The 19,453-nt window shown below is 40.2% G+C and overlaps 1 protein-coding gene across 2 annotated transcripts in view; it reads left to right on the top strand.

Moving 5' to 3' along the window:
- The window catches only part of DNTT (DNA nucleotidylexotransferase), a 213,220-nt gene that overhangs the window by 152,169 nt on the left and 41,598 nt on the right, over positions 1-19,453 (top strand). For both annotated transcript variants that reach the window (XM_075843235.1, XM_075843234.1), the window contains exons 8-9: positions 12,822-12,924; positions 14,459-14,728. In XM_075843235.1, the coding sequence (XP_075699350.1) occupies positions 12,822-12,924; positions 14,459-14,728 (373 nt within the window). The remainder of the gene's footprint in view (positions 1-12,821; positions 12,925-14,458; positions 14,729-19,453) is intronic.

Here is a 19,453-nt window from a genome sequence, read left to right as displayed (position 1 = left end):
AATTTTAGTACACTTTGAGTTTCTACCATTTACAACTACTTTTTGTCTTGTACACACATTCAAAACTCCTGGTCCCCATACCTTCAAATTTCAAGCATTAATTCAATAAGATCCATCGGTAATTAAAAGGATCATTTTTATTATGGAAGATACATGTAAATCAAACACAAGAAAAATTGATACAATGACTAATCTAGGACTAGCCAGCAGCAATTGCTCCAGGTCCGTGTGACCTTTTCACGATTTCACAAGTGTTGGGTCAAAACTGTGGCAGACAGAGACGTGGGTCTACAATGATTATATCATATTATTGCTTCTGTCACTCCAGGGATACAATTGTTAATTCCCAGAAGACCTGTTTTTAGGTCTTGTCACTTTTAATCCAGCAATGATACTTGTTCTAGTGAGAATTAAAAGTATTTTTTTTTCCCTAAAAATGATAATTCCTTTATATTGTTATTACAAACATGGGCTATGCAAGAGCTAATTGTTAGATTTTCTTTTTTTTTAAATGAAAAAACAAACTAATTAAACTCAGCTCTCAGAAGAAATTAATTAAATAAATGCTTATTAATTAAGATACTTGATTATGATTATTAGTCTTACTCTCAGTAACATAATACATTAAAGGGGTTCTCCGATTTTGACAATCCCTATTTGTTAGAAGGTTCCCTTGACATTAAGCTGATCACAAAGTGTCCCCCCATCTCAAACTCCTAGTGATCAGCTGTAATCAGTAGGGAATTTGTAATTATTGAGCTACAGCTGAAGTCCAAATGAGTACATTGAGTTGCATTCATCTTGTGGACTGCAAGAGTTAAAATCAATTATGTAGTACTACAAAAAGTAGTACTGGCCTTAATGTTAGTGTGAGATTCTAGAGTCATCAATATTTAATAACTGACACCTGCTTAGAATATATATGCTTTATACAGGTTCTGCCAATTGAAGTTGCTTTACCAGAATGCAGTACCATCTGATGGCTCTTAATACTGCAATGTTCATCAGATCATCATGTATTAGCTCAGATGACATATGCTTATTCCATTTTTGGGAGGCAGTAACTTCTGCTTTAAGATTTGGACTTGTTATAAGGCAATGTAAATGTCAGTATATGGCTGCCTGATACATTTTAGGGTATGTTCACACGGCGGGGGTCCGTAACGGCTGAAATTACGGGGATGTTTCAGCCTGAAAACATCCCCGTAAATTCAGCCGTACCGGCATGTGCAGGCGCTTGAACGCCGCGTCAATTACGGCCGTAATTAGCGCTGCTATTCATTGGAGTCAATGAATAGCGGCTCCAATTACGGCCAAAGAAGTGACAGGTCACTTCTTTGACGCGGGCGTCTATTTACGCGCCGTCATTTGACAGCGGCGCGTAAATATACGCCTCGTGTGAACAGACAAACGTCTGCCCATTGCTTTCAATGGGCAGATGTTTGTCAGCGCTATTGAGGCGCTATTTTCGGGCGTAATTCGGGGCAAAAACGCCCGATTTACGTCCGTAAATAGGCCGTGTGAACATACCCTTAGATTGATAAAACAGGAATACACCATTGACGATAGGTGTTAAGGACAGATTAGCTCCTTCTAATACTCGCACATCTTCTACTGCACATAACCCAGAGCATTCTTACAACACTTTCCTACAGAAGTCAATAAGTGGTTTTCTGACTTTCTGATTAGTAAAACAAAATGGCGGTAAAATATTTTAAGGAACAATGATATCCAACACCCATATCACTTATGTACAAAAGCAAGATCCACTTTTAAGCCAACAACTCATTATTCCAACTTGCCAAAATATTCATCCAACAATTTGATACCAGGGAGTGAAGTAGTCATCTAATAATGCTCGCTTGAGTACATAGTATAACATACATACTTCCTGGACATACCCAGCAGGACAGCAAGAAGTCACATGCGGGGGCCCATTCAGCACAACCTTGGGCATGTACCACCATGAATCCTCTATAAATAAATATTCCTTCTGCTGGATCCTGAAATATTTAGCAACACAAGATGATCCCTGGCACGTGTCATGAGAAATTGAGCCTACTTTAGGAAACAACTAAACTACAGTTATTTCTAGTTTTTTTTCTAGCCTTAACCCACTTGTGGACCAAGTCTTGGGTTGTACTGGCCCACCAGATAACTGAAGGATTGTCTTGCGGGGCGAGGGTCTGACACAATAAATGGCCCCATAATTTCAGCACAAGACCACCCCTTTCGGAGCTGACTTTGGAGCCAATCACATATAACTTGGGTCAATTTTTTTATGGTATGGTTTGCAAATAGCCCATTAGACCTTATTGATGATATCTCCTGTGTTTGCAATGATAAAAACAGTAACAACTATGTCCTATGTAGATGGAGGATGGACCCTCAGGATAATTTTCTCTGGTGGGCCCATAGAACCGTAGTCAGACACTAAGATCATACATCATTCAGATGCCTGTAGCGTCCATGCGGCACTAGATATCAGCGTGTTTATTCTTCCTGATGTCATAAAGGAAACCTATTTAGAGCCTCATTTCTCCATTATTTCTGTCTTTTTATGGCACAGATTAGACTCCTGCACCTAACAAGATGTAAGTGAGACCTGGAGTACAAATGGAAATAAACAATTCTTGTACCACTTGCTGATACCATGATGTTAAAACAAACAGAATTACAAAAGCCTCCTATATTATATTAATGCAAAATGCATATACACACCAAGGGGCATACACAATACTGTCTGCACGGCGGGGGTTGCTAAGACTATTTATGGGTTCAAAGCATTCAGCATAATTTAAAGGTTACATAAATTAACATATAAATGCATGTAAACCGGACAGAGAGCGTTATCTTCTGTATTTTCTAAAGTCAAAATGGAGTCCCCTGGGCAGTGTACAAAGAACCCATTTTTCTTTTCTAATTTCTGGTGTACTTAAGATTTTATTCTGCTTTATCTTATTCCTCCTACCTGGTACAAGTGTATAAGCATTAATAAGAGACAAGAAAATTGCATCAATTTCAGGCCTGCACACTTTAAATTATATTCCCATAAGATTTGGAGCTGTAATGCTTGAAGACTATTGTTCTATAAGAAGATTATTAGGGATTGAAGATTGCGTTTCAGAAAAAAAACCCTATTAAGCAGCAAAGTAACAGAGTTTTCTCGCCTTTAAATCCTGTTATTTAGGCTTTGTCCCAAGACGGTTGTATCAGCAGAAATATCAACATAACTAAAAAACAAACTTCAAAATCTATTTTAGGAACTTTCAGCCAGAGAACCTGCAAATCCTCAATCTACACCTTAATGATATAATTTGCTGATGTAGCATTTATAAATGGACATAAGCAAAGTGTATGTAAAGGGCCTATGTCACGAGACAGCAGCACCCTAAACAGGGGCATCTATACAATGGCCCTAAAGAGCGCTGACCACAGCGGCTGAGAGCACTCTTTCTACCGCCGCTGAACAGGAGTGCGCATGTTGCTATCATTGGACTATGTAATGTGGATGGTTGGGTGGTGCAGAAAAAGGAGAGCCCTGTCTGTCATCATCTCTCTTCCAATCAGAATTGCAGAAACATCATGACAGGTGCACTTTAAAGGGGTAATCCCATGAATCATTTTCATACCAAAAGTCCAGAAGTGCTGTTAATAGCTATTTTAATGTAATTTGCAGCGTTCCTAGCATATATACAGGACCAGATCTAGGTTTACATGGGACCTTGGGTGATAGTCACTGTGGGCTCCCTTATGGCTCAACATCTTTCATGGACCAAGTATATTATACACCAATCATGTTAGCAGTGACGTTTTTATCAAGGTTTTTGCAGCATTTTTGTGTGTGTTTTGTAAGTAGTCTTTCTGTTACACCTTCAGAGAGTGCAGGGATGGTCCCTGACCCAACACCCTGTGCCAGAAGAGAATCTGCAGTGTCTGGAAAATATCTGCAGGGAGGTAAAAGTACATTGCAGTGTCCTGTGTAGTTTCTCCTCCTGTCCTGAGTAAGACAAACTACACAGGATTAAAAGCAGAGAGCAACAGTGGACTGCACAGGATGAAATACAGCAGCAGTGGGCCCCAACCATCCTGGGTGCTGGCCCTGCATATAGAAATACTTTTCTTATAGTTTTTTTTTGCATCCCTGTGTCCAACTTGGTGCTGCTGCTAATCTGTGCTGCTGGAAGCGAGCTCTGAGCAGAATTAGTCACCTTCCCTCTCTGGCAGCTGACAGTATAATACCTTCTTACGTTCCCTGCAGATAGGTAACATGGGATCCGGAATAGTGAAGGTATATACTGTGTGACAGTATGCACTCCCTTAGAAATCAATGAAAATATAATGGAATAAAACAATAAAGGCTGAGTGGGAATGTGCAGGGTTAATATCAGCTGTCAGGATTCAGAGCTTTACAGTCCTAGCAAGCTGAGAAGGATTCTCCTCATCTAAACTGCCATGCCACTGTAGAGGCTCTGCTCCTTCTCAAACAAGCTCAGAAGAAGGAGACTATTCATCTATACTGCCATGCTACCTCAGAGGCTCTGCTCCTTCCCTGACAAGCAGGAAAGTAAGCTTTTTCTATTGGCTGCTGTGAACAGAGGATCACAATGCAGATACCTGACTGTGGGAAGAGTGACTAAGCATGCATGTCCACCAGCACTCAGCTCATTAGGTGGATGTGCACATTGCTATACACTTTGAACCCCAGGTGGCACCATACTATAAGTAAATGTCGTAACTCTTCATTGGATTGTTTTTTTGACAGGATGTAAATGGAAAACACTGTTCATTTTGTATGATCTACACAATGAATATGATATTTATTGGTGTGACAAACACTTTAAGGGTATGTGCACACGATGAGAGGCTTTTATGGCTGAAATTACAGACTGTTTTCAGGAGAAAACAGCTGTCTCGTTTCAGCCGTAAAAGCTCCTCCTCGTATTATGCGAGGCGTCTGTGACGCTCGTAATCATTGAGTTCAATGAAGAACGGCTCAAATTACGTTGTAAAGAAGTGCCCTGCACTTCTTTGCCGAGGCAGTCAATTTACGCGTCGTCGTTTGACAGCTGTCAAACGACGACGCGTAAATTACAGGTCGTCTGCACAGTACGTCGGCAAACCCATTCAAATGAATGGGCAGATGTTTGCCGACGTATTGTAGCCCTATTTTCAGGCGTAAATCAAGGCATAATACGCCTCGTTTACGCCTGAAAATAGTTCGTGTGAACCCAGCCTAAGGGCTCTCTCCATGTTATTCCTGTGCTATGATATCATTGTGTGCTTTATTCCTCTGACATTACTGTGTGCATTATTCTCGTGCTGCAACATCACTGTGTGCTATATCCCTGTGCTGTCACATCACCGTGTTTATTACATTAGCTGTCCAAAAGTATGTTGAAACCCGATTATCACATTTATTTGAGCTTTTTGGACATCCCATTCCAAAACCACGGGCTTTATTTTGTAGTTGTTTCTTTGCGGCTATAACAGCCTCCACTATTCAAGGAAGGATTTTCACAAAATTTTGCAGTGTGTCTGTGGGAATTTATGCCAATTCAGCCAAAATAGCATTTGTGAGGTTAGGTACTGATGTTGGAAAATAAGTTCTGGCTCTCAATTGATTCTCCTATTTATCCAAAATGTTTTTGATTGGGTTGAGGTCAGGTCTCTGTGAATGCGGCTCGAGTTCCTCCACAGCAAACTCGTCACACCATGTCTTTATGGACCTTAGTTTGTGAACAGGGGCACAGTCATGCTAAAACAGGAAAGGGGTGAACTCCAAACTGTTTCCACAAAGTAGGAAGCATACAATCGTTCTCCCGAGATACACCAAACCCAATTCATCCATCAGTCTTCCAGAAAGGGAAACATAATTTATCACCCCAGAGAACACGCTGCTCGAGTCGACTGCGATATTGATTCCGTCAAGCAAATGAAACACTTTCACAACGGTGACAAACGGAAACCATTAGCAAAGTATCCGTCACCATTAAGATCAATGGTGATGCAAACAAAAGCTATGGTTTCCATTTGCCTTTCCGTTGAGGGGTTTATCCGACGGAAAGCTCAGATGGAACCCCTCAACGGAAAGACAATGCTGATGTGAACAGACCCTTAGACAATTATTTTTTGTACTTTTTATGGGTGAAAAAGTTATTAGTCACAAGCCCACAACATTTATGTAGCTTTTAAATACAAATAGAAAAGGTTTAATGTGAAAAATACTCCATTATTTAAACAATTTTCCAATAGTTACAAAATAATTACCGGTTACAACCCTATTATTAATTGTAATTCTGTGCTTTTTATAAGCTCTGACAATGATAACTGTGTTCTAACAGAGATAATACTAGAATTGTGGCTGGAAATGTAATCATAGGTTTGTAATAATTTGTTCATGCTTTAATGGTGGTCAACCTGCGCTAACAAATGTGGTATACGCCCGTACTTATCCATTGTATTCATGTTCATTACATACGAGACATTACCCACAGTATATTATTAAAATGAACACTTTCAGTAATACAAACCTACAAAAATAAACCACTGTAAGATAAAAAATGAAGTCACATGGTAATTGAATTCAATTTATAAATAAATATGTATTCCAATAGTAGAGTATGTTTTTTTTTTTTACATGAATCAGTAGTACATGTAAAAACATTAAACTTTGAAATATTTATTTTAATAAGGGAAAGTGGAATCTCCCCCCCTTTCTAGCAGATTGCAGTTTCCCGTTTCTGCCTGCAATCTGTCTGTAAATGTTCAGTAAACCCCTCAGTCCTCGAAAAAATACTTCTAGAGTAATATAGTAATTAAAAAAGGGGTTGAGGAGGGGGATGAAGCTGCAGTCTCTCTCCGTGTGTGTGTGTTTTTGATGCTGCATGCTTTGAGAGAGGAGCGAGTACAGCAAGGAGAGACATTTGTTTGTGCCCTTTCCATCCTCAACAAATCCATCTAGAGTAATATAATAAATTTAAAGCGCAGCTAAACGTTCAACAAACTTCTGACATGTCATAGTGACATGTCAGAAGTTTGGATTGGTGGGGGTCCGAGCACGGAAACCCCCACCAATCGCTAGAACGAAGCAGCTGAAGCACTCGTGTGAGCGCTCAGCTGCTTCATGTCTGTTCGACTTTTTACGGAAATAAATGTATCGGTCTACGGACTCAATACAAAGTCTATGAGCCCGTACTCCGATACATCGGCTTTCCGGAAAAAGCCGAACAGAAACTAAGCAGCTGAGCGCTCACACGAGTGCTTCAGCTGCTTCGTTCTAGCGATCGGTGGGGGTCTCAGTGCTCGGACCCCCACCAATCCAAACTTCTGACATGTCACGATGACATGTCAGAAGTTTGTCGAACATTTAGCTACACTTGGAGGAGGGGTGTGTGTGTGTGTGTGTGTGTGTGTGAGAGTGAGTGTGTGTGTGTGTGTGTCTGTGTGTGTGTTAGTCTGCATGCTTTGAAATGGGCAGCAACAGGGAAAGAAACTTGATCATACCCTACTTGTATGCTCGTCCTCCCAATCCCCCTTATTTGCCATATCTGTAATCTCTAAAATGTACTCTATATTCTTCATGTACCCTTTCCTTAACCCCTCCCAATTGCAAACCATTTGCCTCGCAAAGAATGTATTCATCCTCCCTTATATTATAATTTCATCTAGAAATTCTTCTTGGAAACAATAAATGAGATCTATTATAAATGCATATCACGCTTTGAAATAATTGTACATACAAAAAAATAATAATCCACAAACAGATTTCTGACAGAAATAGCATATCCTAATTATTTTCAGATGGTACCAGAGTAAATGATCTGCACTGGAGTGAATATGATTTGAAAATGGGCATCTAAAGGCGATGATGCTGATCGTTTTACCAGATGAAGCACATGTTTTCAAGAAAAAAAAAATCCCCCCTAGGAATCTTTTTCAGGCATGTCACAATGTTTTCTGATGCCGTATTCTTATATACACTAATGACATGTTAACAAAAAATTAAAAAAGGGCATCGTTCCCTTATTGTTTTCTTATTTTATTTTTGGCTTCACAGTCATTTGTAATTGCAATATTTTCTGATATTTTGATATCTTATACAACATTAATACTGACCAGTCCCCATGAATATGTCCCATTACATAGTACAGCAAAAAATATTTATTTATTTATATTTTTTATTTCTTTAATCTGGCATAATTGGGATCTAATAGGTACCGGATTTTCACATTTTCTGGATTATGAGATGTTCATATAAAGTACTGTATATATTGGCCAGAAACTCCTGCTGGTGGTTATATCTGCCTAAGGGCGCAATGCCCACCACTAAATTTCCATTAGTAGCAAGTTTACGAAATGGAGAGGTTATGATTCTTATGACAGTCACTCTATACACAGTGTGTGGTCACTAAATTTCTCTATCTCCTTCCATCATGCACATTCATTTCTGACAACCCTAAGCGGCTCTATAACAGTTTTTGAATTCATTCGGAGGTCAACCTCAACTCATTGCAGCTCTTTTGTGAATATTGACGTGGACAGAGTCAAATTCCCTGAGGCTGGAACCTGCCATGCATTTGCCTTTCTAGGTCCCACCTCTGTACCAAAAATCCACTATAAAGACTTGTCTAGGCCAATAATAGGGCATGTAGGGTACAGGTTGGAGTCATCCCTTGATTAGGGGCATTACCCCGACTAGGAAGGGTGACCTGATAAAGTAAACCAGGGTCAGAAGTTTTTCTTGTTCTCTCAACTCAATGAACAAAAGAAAAAACAGCGCACCCCTCACCCTTATTATTATTTATTGCATCATTATTTGGAGGGATAATCATTTGACCTTTTTTTTATTCTAATATATTAATTAAAGGTTACGTTTTACTGTGTCATTTTTTGATCAGCTGATTTTTTCTGTGATTTCTTTTTTTACTACATAATCACTGACTATACTTTTGGCCTGCCAAAGCCGCTATATTTGTTTGGTTCTGAGAGCATTAAACCCGCCATACAAGCTTTTTTTTTTACAGTGCGGCTCCTATTTTTGGGATTGGGATCTATAATAGATGCTCTGCCTGCTACCGTTTACGTCTCAGATATTGCAAAAAAACACAGATTGATCATTCTGAATTGTCTATTTAGATCACATGTTGTCTCTCAAAAAATGAAGATTTTTTTTTCTGCATAGTTGGTCTTAAAGGGGTTTTCCAGTCTCACATAATTAAATGTTTAATTAAATGTTTTTCAGATTCCTAATTTTCAATTTCTCCCCATTTTCAAGATCTCTGTTTACTGTCAATAAATGAAGCATTGTTTCCATTCAGAGGCTGAGATTCCTACCCTCAATTTATTTTTGCTCACATGTAATGGGTTTGTAGCATGAATCAATGTATCAGTCCAGGCAGTTCTCTGCACTCCAAGGTGAAGGCGCTGAGCCTCTGTTGACATTACATTTCATCCTTCTATCGGAGGTGTACGTCAGGAGAATTTCCCGACATATACCTCCAACAGAAGGATGTGAAGTATGCCACTGTATAAGCATGCAGTAACATATATTGCCAATAGGGTCCCATTGTAAAAAAAAAAATGCATATCACGTGGAAAATGTTTTATATCGTATTCCTCTATAAAGAATAGCGTAGTCCCGCGTAGTATGCCGACACAAACCGATCCAGCGTCTGCCAAAAGCACACACTTTTGCATGCTCCAGGTGAATGGAGCCCTACGGATACGTTCAGCGAATTCAATGGTGGCTTTCCTGAAACATATGTCGAACGAAATTCACAAATGTGATGTGTACAGAGCCCTAGCTGCACTACTACAATACAGCAAATGATTCACTGTTTGAGCAAAAGGTCGAGACACGTTTTCAGCTTCTTAAAAGAAACAATGTTTCAATTTACTGACAGCAAACAGATATCTTAAAATAGTGAGAAATTTAAATATTAATTATATTAAGAAGGTGTATAATGTTTCGGTACGCAATGATTACACTTTATCAGGTATAGTTGAAAAAGTTTGAGCTTTTATTCTATACAGAGGGATAATATGAAATGCATCGGCGCCATTGCAAAATCTGTTGCGTTATTTATAGTACTGGTCTCCTTATATGGGGTAGGGGGACATTTTGGGCTGCCTCATGCTCTAGGACCCAGATGCGAATTCTGCCTCCCCTAAAGTTAATCACAGGTTCTATACAGGGGTGTAACTAGGAAAGACTGGGTCCCATAGCCAACTTTTGACTGGTGCCACACGCAGCCCCCCTTATAGATAGTGCCCCCGGTAGATTCTGCCCCCTGTAGATTGTGCCATACAGCCCCCCTGTAGACAATGCTATACAACCCCCCTGTAGGCAGTGTCACACCCCACTTGTAGATAGCGCCCCCGTCCCCCTTGTAGATAGTGGCATACAGCCTCCCCTGTAGATATTGCCACAAAGCCCCCCTATATATAATGCTACACAGCGCCCCCTATATATAGTGCCACACTGACCCCCCCTCCTTTGTATAAATTACCACACAGCACCCCTCCCTTGTATACAGTGCTACACAAACCCCTTTAGTAGATAGTGCCACACAGTCCCCTGTAGATAACTCCACACACAGACCCCTGTAGATTCTGCCACACACAGCCCCCTAGTAGATAGTGCCACACAGCCCCCTAGTAGATAGTGCCACACAGCTCCCCCTTGTGTATTATGCCACACAGCCCCCCCTTTATAGTGCCATACAGCCCCCACTTGTATATAGTGCCACACAGCCCCCTCTTCGATATAGTGCAACTGAGCCCCCTTGTATATAGTGCCACACAGCCCCCTCTTGTATATAGTACCACACAGCCCCCTTGTATATAGTGCCACATAGCCTCCCTTGCAGATAGTACCACACAGTCCCCTCCCTTGTAGATAGTGCCACACAGCCCCCTCCCTTGTAGATAGTGCCGCACAGCCCTCCCTTGTAGATAGCGCAACACAGCCCCTGTAGATTGTGCCACACACAGCCCCCTGTAGATAGTGCCACACACAGCCCCCTGTAGACTGCGCCACACAGACCTCCCCCCTTGAAAAATGTGCCATACAGCCCCCCTAGTAGATCGTGCCAAACAGATCCCCCTGTATATTGTGCCACCCTGCTCCCTCCCTTGTATATAGTGCCACCCTGCTCCCCCCTTGAATATAGTTCCACCCTGCTCCCCCCTTGAATATAGTTCCACCCTGCTCCCCCCTTGTATATAGTGCCACTCTGCTCCCCCTTGTATATGGTTCTCCCCTGCTCCCCCCTTGTATATAGTGCCACCCTGCTCCCCCTTGTATATAGTGCCACCCTGCTCCCCCTTGTATAAAGTGCCACCCTGCTCCTACCTTGTATATAGTGCTACCCTACTCCTCCCTTTTATATAATGCCAACCTGAACCACCTTGTATATAGTGCCACCCTGCTCCCCCCTTGTATATACTGCCACAAACCCCCCCAAAAAACGAAAAAAATTGTACTTACCTTGCCCGTACCCACAACGAACGGAGAGCTGCACATCCGCCGTGTGAGATGCATTCGCATCCGGCGTGATAAGGTGATGTCATGACACCGGCCTGCACAGGGATTCTTCCCAACGCTTTATGCGCTGCAGGCCTAACGTGGACTGCAGCCTATAATATCCATTTGTATCTACGCCCTGAGGATGCAGGTACAAGTGAATGTGGCTGTTGCTAGCACCGGGGACCCCTCATGTGCTTGCGACGCCACTGGGAATGAGGGGGCCCGTGCCGCCCGGCTCCTAAATTTGAGGGACCGGGCGGCGCAGGCCCCGTAGTGGCATGGTTACCCCTGTAGTAACCATAACGGCTGCTAGCAGCACCACCGGGCATGGGGGGGTCGTGTCGGCGGGTGGCAGGTGCCCCCTCATACTGCAGGCCCCGTAGCAGCCGCTATGGCTGCTACAGCGGTAGTTACGCCACTGGTTCTATATACAATATGTAGGATGTGAAATGGATTTCGAGGCGGAGGCGTTCGTATTGAGGTTTTATTATGTTTTATGCCTTTTATGATCAGTTATTTCTCAATCTGTTTTATGGGACTCAAATTTGATGCAAGAAACAAAAACTGAGTAGAAGTAAAACTGTGAAACCCAATAGACTCTAATCATTTACAACTAATCTCTATCTGTTCAAATGTGCTAAAATATTCTCCTGTTTCTATAATCTTTTTCATTGAATGTACTTCTGGTACACAGATGGCAAATGATGTGGGAGCTGCATTAGCAAGTGGTTCTGGCCTGAATTTTTGGTGAACTAATTGTTTTTCACTTATCCCTGCCCATCACATATAAAAAAATCTGTTATGGTTAACAACCAATTTTGACTGTCATTTGCACACCGTACTGAATGGAAAATCTGCCTGATTCTGGCCCGTCAACCCAAGGAAAGAACCAATCTAGATGGCGCAATTCACTGAACTGCAGTTCGGGTCAAGGCGCAGTGATACATGAGTGGATGATGAATATCCGCTTACAGTGGATCTGTTAGCATACTATGCTGCCCTGTTTAAGGAGGGGAGCTGTGTATATCACCTATTATTAATGGTGGATCCTGTGCTATATATGCAGTATAAATAGAGGTGTTTCCTGTCTTTGTAATCCTGCCTGTAATAATGAGATGACTGCGGGGGAAGTGATCTCTACTGAACAGGAAGGGTCAGTCTGTTATGAGGCTTAGTGGCCAGAGGGGATATTGCAAGATTTTAGGATTATTATTTGATATAAATAATGACTTGGAAATAAAAAAAAAACGTCACCAAAAATAGGTTAACTAAAAAATATTTCAATCAACAGGGGTAAAAATGTTGGACACGATGTGGATATCTTAATTACATGTCCCAGAAGAGGAGTTGAAAAAAATATTCTACACAACACCATTAATGTGCTGAAAAATCAGGTAAAAAATTCTGCATAAAAAAGTAATACATGTGTAAATCCAGAGCTGTAGCTAGGCTTCCTTTCAGCCTTATGTCCCACCAATCTATATAGGATGCACACTCCTATCTATCTATCTATCTATCTATCTATCTATCTATCTATCTATCTATCTATCTATCTATCTATCTATCTATCTATCTATCTATCTATCTATCTACATGTTATATGCAGCTTTGCTGATCTTCAGCACTGAGAACAACTTTGAACAGAGTTGCACAGTTAAAATCTATATACAATGATTTGCAACCGTGCTTTGCTTATTTTGTACTGACTACATTAAAGGGGTTTTCCTGGGACACAACATTTTTGAACTATTACTCTATGTAAATATTTAATAAAGTTCCTAATACACAGTCTGTATTAAATCTGAACACTTTCCTTCCTATTCTCCCTACCACAGCCCGGCCGGAAGTTCTGCTTTTCATCTGTCTCTTTTTTTCTCTACACAGACACGAGAGTCATTATACACACAGTCCTGTGTCGAAACTTCACTGACCTACGTAACGACACAGGGCTGTTCTTTACTAATTATTCCGCTCCCTCTGTGCCTATTGGCCCTCCCTACTAGTTTTCCCTTCCCCTTTAGTTTATCCTGCCCACCTGCTTTATCTGAGGTGTGGTCACAGAATCCTGTGACAGCACCTCAAATATTTAATGTAATCCCAATAATCCCTAAATATATGTATCCCATCATAACTGTAGATATAATATAGTGCCGCTATTGAAGCAGAAACAAAGAATGAAGGAAGCGGACATTGAGGAGGCTGTGGACCAATAGGATGCCTCAAACCCGGGACTTCTGTTGTAAACCCGGGTTTGAGGCATCCTATTGGACCACAGCCTCCACAATGTCCACCCCATTCATTATTTGCTTGTACTTCAATAGCTAAGGAATAGCATGCATGCAAAGAAAATCTTGCTGTTATTGAATTAGAAGCAAAGAATGAATGGAGCGGACATTGAGGAGGCTGTGGACCAATAGGATGCCTCAAACACAGGACTTCTGACATATACTCGGGTTTGAGGCATCCTATTGGTCCACAGTCTCCTCAATTCCCGCCCCGTTGAATTCCTTGATTATGCCTCAATGCCCGCCCTGTTGAATTCCTTAAATAATGCCTCAATGCCCGCCTCTCATTAATAAAACTCCACAGTGCTCGTGCGCTGCCCGGCATGAAATAAATAGTGTCCCTGGAAAACCCCTTTTATTTCAGGATTCTGCTGGTTTTCTATTGCTAGGAAGAACTATGAGAACTCTTATCAGTTGGTATTGAGTTGTTAGGTCACATATCTGGCAAGCAGCGTAGAGATAAATTGTTGTCTGTTTCCAAGGGCAACCAGCAAAATTTGGAAGTAATGTATGTGAATGGATAACATAATGTGGTGGAATCTTACTCTAGGTGTCACCTGTTCTCTTTATTTGCCTCTAGCGTCAGGTTTATTAGGAACTGCCAATGTATAATTAGAATGTTGTAAATTCTTTTTTTTTCAAGGGTCGCCTTCTTTTTTATAATGTAATTGAGTCAACATTTAATGAGACAAAACGTCCTAGCAGAAGTGTGGATGCCCTCGATCATTATCAGAAGTGTTTTTTAATACTGAAACTTTTGAAACAAGAAGTTGAAGCTGAAAAATCAAAAGATGATGGTTGGATGAGTCTTGATGATACTGAACATAGAAACTGGAAGGCTGTACGGGTTGACCTAGTAATAACTCCACATGAACAATACGCCTTTGCACTTCTTGGATGGACAGGAACTCCGGTAAGTTATAATACTGTATCACATTACTATACACTTGGCAGAATCAGATTGACACAAATTCTGAAGCTTAAGTAAGAATATTTATAACCACAAATAATGGATCTTTATGCATAAGAAGATGGTCTTACTTGTGCCTGTGACACCCCTATAGACTACATTTTTTTACGATGGCAAATTGTAAGGAACTCTTTCAGTAAGGCCTCATGCACACAACCGTGCTTTTGCTGCCACAATTTATCCGCGTTTTTGTGGATAAATTGCGGACCCGTTCTTTTCTATGATTTACACGGATCGGTGCAGGGGCCGCAAATCCGGATTGCAAAAACTCAAGACATGTCATTTTACAGTCCGTATTTCCAGATACATCAATACTGGTGAATTATTGTGGATCCTTGAGCCCTGATGACACACAAATGCACAAGATGGTTTTTTTGCGGAACGGTGGACCTCAACAGACCCGTGGTTTTGAGGGCTGCAAAACCACACCGGTCGTGTGCATGAGGCCTAATGTTTGCTCTTTGAATTACTAATATAAAGTTTACTGTTCTCTGAGTAAATATTTAATAAATCCTCAGTTCCCTTTGCTGTAGTTTTATGTGATATATGGGAATATATTTTCCATTGGGAACAAGAAGACAATGTCTATAGGAGGGCCCCATGGGAAAGGACAGCTGGTCTTCAGGGTCAGTGCCATATTATATCCTGAGGATAGACCATCAAGTTCTTATGACTGGAAAACCCCTTTAAGACCTTCAACATTTTTTTGTGCAACTGTTAAAGTAATAGGGTAAATGTGATTGACGCCAACTTGCGAACTTAACTTAAAGACCCGAAACGATCGATCCAGAGAAAACAGCAGATCTTTCAATTAAACTTCCAATGTGGGTTGCCTGTGCATGTTGCAGTTCGTATCCTCAGAATGATGATAGATATGTCACGAGGATGCCAAATCTTGTCTTCAACAATTCCTATATAAGAGAAACTGGGGAGATACCCCAGAAGAAGCTGCAACGGCGAATCTCAAGTTGGGCGTTTTTACTTCGGATAATTGCCATGCTGTTTTTATTACATGCTTTTTACCTGTTCAAATCCTGTAAGTAGAATAAATTATTTGCGCTATAGGAGTCTGTGTATCGCAATACTTCACCATAGGAGCCAGTTTGTCCCAGTTTTTCTTATATAGGAAATATTGGAGACAAGATTTGGTATCCTGGTGATGTATCTATCAACATTCTGAGGATACGAACTGCAACGTGCACATTTAACCCACATTGGAGAATCGGTTTTCTCCGGATTGATCGTTTGGAAGTGAAGTTCTCAAGTTTGCGACAATGACTTTTACTTTGCTGTATGTTGAGAAGTCTGACTTATTTCTATGGTTGTGCTGCATTTGAGACTGCAATTACTAAACCGTTGTGCGGTACTTTAAATTATAGACTACCACAAAGTAATTGAGCTTCTCTGTGAGAAGTGTTACCCTTGTGGCCATATGTGGAACTCCCGGACTAGTAAAGGACTGTGTTATTTCAAAGAAAGCAACTACCCTGCCATACCTTGCTTAATCATTCAGAGCATACAAGTGTGATATGGGTTTGCAATACGGACCCATAAGCACTCCATGTGCTACCCTATGGTCCTCCATAATGCCATGTATTCTCCCAGGAGCATGCCACAATTCGTTTTTTTGTCATATTTTCTCACTGTGCGTGCCTATGTTTAGAATAGGAGGCATATGGAGGTTCAGTAAAGATCCATACAACTTCATAAGTGGTGAATTTTGGAGCTTTGTGACATTGATCAGCCTATGAAGAGATGTGGGGAAGTTCCTGGAAAAAAGCAAACCATTCTTTCCAGCCCTGGAGAAGCCTTTTAAAATCCTTTGTATCATATAAATAAACAATGGGGCAGATTTTCATTCAATTTGAGACAGAATTCCGGAGTATATGCCGTGTGCCACATTTATTAACAGTTTTAGACACTTTCAGCTACACCTGACAAGATGAGGAGGGTTAGTGGAAAAGGGGCATGGCTTAAAATGCACCGGCGTGTGCCAATACTCCTCCAGAAAACTGGCGTAACCTAACCCAAACAAGAGGTGGTATAAGGAAGAGAAAAGTGTCTAACATGTCTAGCTATATGCCCGAAATTTATTATACAGCGGGCACCACTGGGAAAAAAATTGGTGCATCATCTAACTTCCTGGTCTATGTTTACACTGTCTAAAAATGACACAGTATTAGTAAGTTTATCCCACTTTTCTTATCATTCTTTTTATATCACTTATCAGAAGAAATGTTGTAGTTCAGACCATGGTCATATAAGTGCATAGATACCAATTCCCCTATATGTATTTGTTTTTTTGGATATCTGAAAGAAATTTCTGAAAAAAAATCTCATGATTTTTATTTTTTATCACAGAATATTATGATGTAAATGTCTTTTACATAAAACATTGCCTGTGTATAACAAATATGTCTTTATAAGATGTACCCGGTGCAGCCTATCTTGTGTAATGGTTTTACGAGGAGCTCTTTAGACACACAATTCGAAGGCGATCAGTATATCCCCCATTCTATTACCATCAAGAAACTCTGAATAAATTGTAAGTACTTGCAGGAGGAAATGGAATGTGCCTCCAGAGCTCTGTCTTACACAATGTTATTATCATTTACTCCATAAAAATGAAATCCTGCACATGTAAAGAGTCGCACACTCCCCTAAACAGATGCAGAACTGCGCAGAATGTAATAAGCGGAATACAGACTATAATTAGAGTAAAGCAGACAGGCAGAACTAACATCACCCGGGAAAAGTGATATTATATATGAACGTGGACAAAGTATGGATTGTTTTCTCCGCAATCAATTTCCATAGTTATTTACATCAAAATAAGGATAACTGCTATTTGTTTAGGGAAGGCGGAGGAGAAAGGACTCGAATATTCATTTTAATCAGTGCACCCTTTGCTTTTGCAGTTATCTTTTATTTCAATGTCTTTCACACATACCCTTGATTTTTTCAAATTTATTTTTTCCAGGCTATGATTACTGTACATTATAAAATTATTCTAACACATACTATCTATCTATCTATCTATCTATCTATCTATCTATCTATCTATCTATCTATCTATCTATCTATCTATCTATCTATCTATCTATCTATCTCTTCTATCGATCTATCTATCTAATAGAAAAAAAAGAAGAGCAGCAGATATAAACGCAAAATATGCGTAGTTGTGTGTGCACAAGCCTTAGGACCTTTTGTCCTTTAGAACATTTGTGAGGTCAGACACTGATGTTGGATGAGAGGACCTGGTTCACAATCTCCGTTCTAGTTCATTCCAAAGATGTTGGATGGGGTTGAGATCAGGTCTCTATGTGGGCCAGTCAATTCTACACCAAACTCACCCGACCATGTCTAATAGATTTTGTAAATCTTTTTACTGACAACATCCTTATAATTATACCCTGGACATATCTATAGAGGTGCAGTGATTAAAATCGCTCAAAGTCCCTCTGACCCATATGAGGAGACTGTTACTAAGAGTAATGTATCCAAGTTGGGGCCCTTTTAAAAGTTTTACATTGGGACTCTTGAGCTTTAAGCTCTGGTTATATCATAGCAACATATTGATCATCTTCTTGAAGCATCATAATCACCATACTATATACTAATAACATGCCATGAATAAGAACGGGAGATTCGTTTGAAACGCGTAAGTTCATTGTATCCACCCTTCTGTGCTCGTTGCAATTTTTACGAAAATTCACAATAAATTGGAAAATATTCCTTTTAAACCAGGCGCTGGACCAAAAAGTTTTTTTCTTCCCATCTACTAATAACCATCATCGCAAACTTCATAATTACTTTCATCAAGGAAGTTTAATTTTCCCTTAGCAAACATTAATTCATTGTCTTGCAGTTATTTTCCTGCCTCCTTGACACACCATCCATCATTAACATCTACTTCTGCTCCCAGAACTGCCTACAGGAATCTGCAATCCTCTGCCTCCTTTATATCAGGAGATTATAATATTCGCTAATTAATTTTATTTTAAAAGGGGTTTTCACCTTGGAAGCCGAGTCTTCAATGAATGTTTTGTTCGTCATAATTTTTCCCATTTTTGTAAAATTTTAGGCTTTAAAAGTAGAGAAAATATCTTACATCCATATTTCATCATCCCCGTCTTCATAGGAATTTATAGTTTGTTGTAACATTCAAGTGCTTACTGAATATTGTTCAAAGTGAATTTGTATTTAATTTAATACATTTGTGTTTCACTTCATGTGGGTTATTTCTGCTCTTCAGCACTTTATTAGAGATTCAAATTATTAGAGATGAATTTATATTTATATGGCAACATCATCTTCTGTGGTCCTGAACAACATCGTACAAAACAACGGATAAAAGTACAATACAAATGCCAATGCAACAATAGTTACAAACACTTTTTGTATTATTACGGAGAGTAGGAGATAAATGTTAGGTAGATGGTTGTCCTATCTGACCTCTGTCATCCATTTCTTTCTTAACGGTTGGCTGCTTATTGGAGAAGATATATGAAGCAGTGGCCAAGTTTTCGCGTGGACAATTCCATACAAGTATATGGCAGATAGAAAAAACACTAAACAAGCCATTATCAAATGGAGAAGGGTTAGCCAAATAGAAAAGGGTTAGATGAGAGGTGAATTGGGCAGAATATCAAGACAGAAACAAATGCT

This window comes from Rhinoderma darwinii, chromosome 11 (assembly GCF_050947455.1).
Source record: "Rhinoderma darwinii isolate aRhiDar2 chromosome 11, aRhiDar2.hap1, whole genome shotgun sequence".
In the NCBI taxonomy this organism is placed as follows: Eukaryota; Metazoa; Chordata; class Amphibia; order Anura; family Rhinodermatidae; genus Rhinoderma; species Rhinoderma darwinii.
The sequence above is the reverse complement of the archived record's forward strand: the minus strand, read 5'-3'. Positions and strand labels throughout refer to the sequence as shown.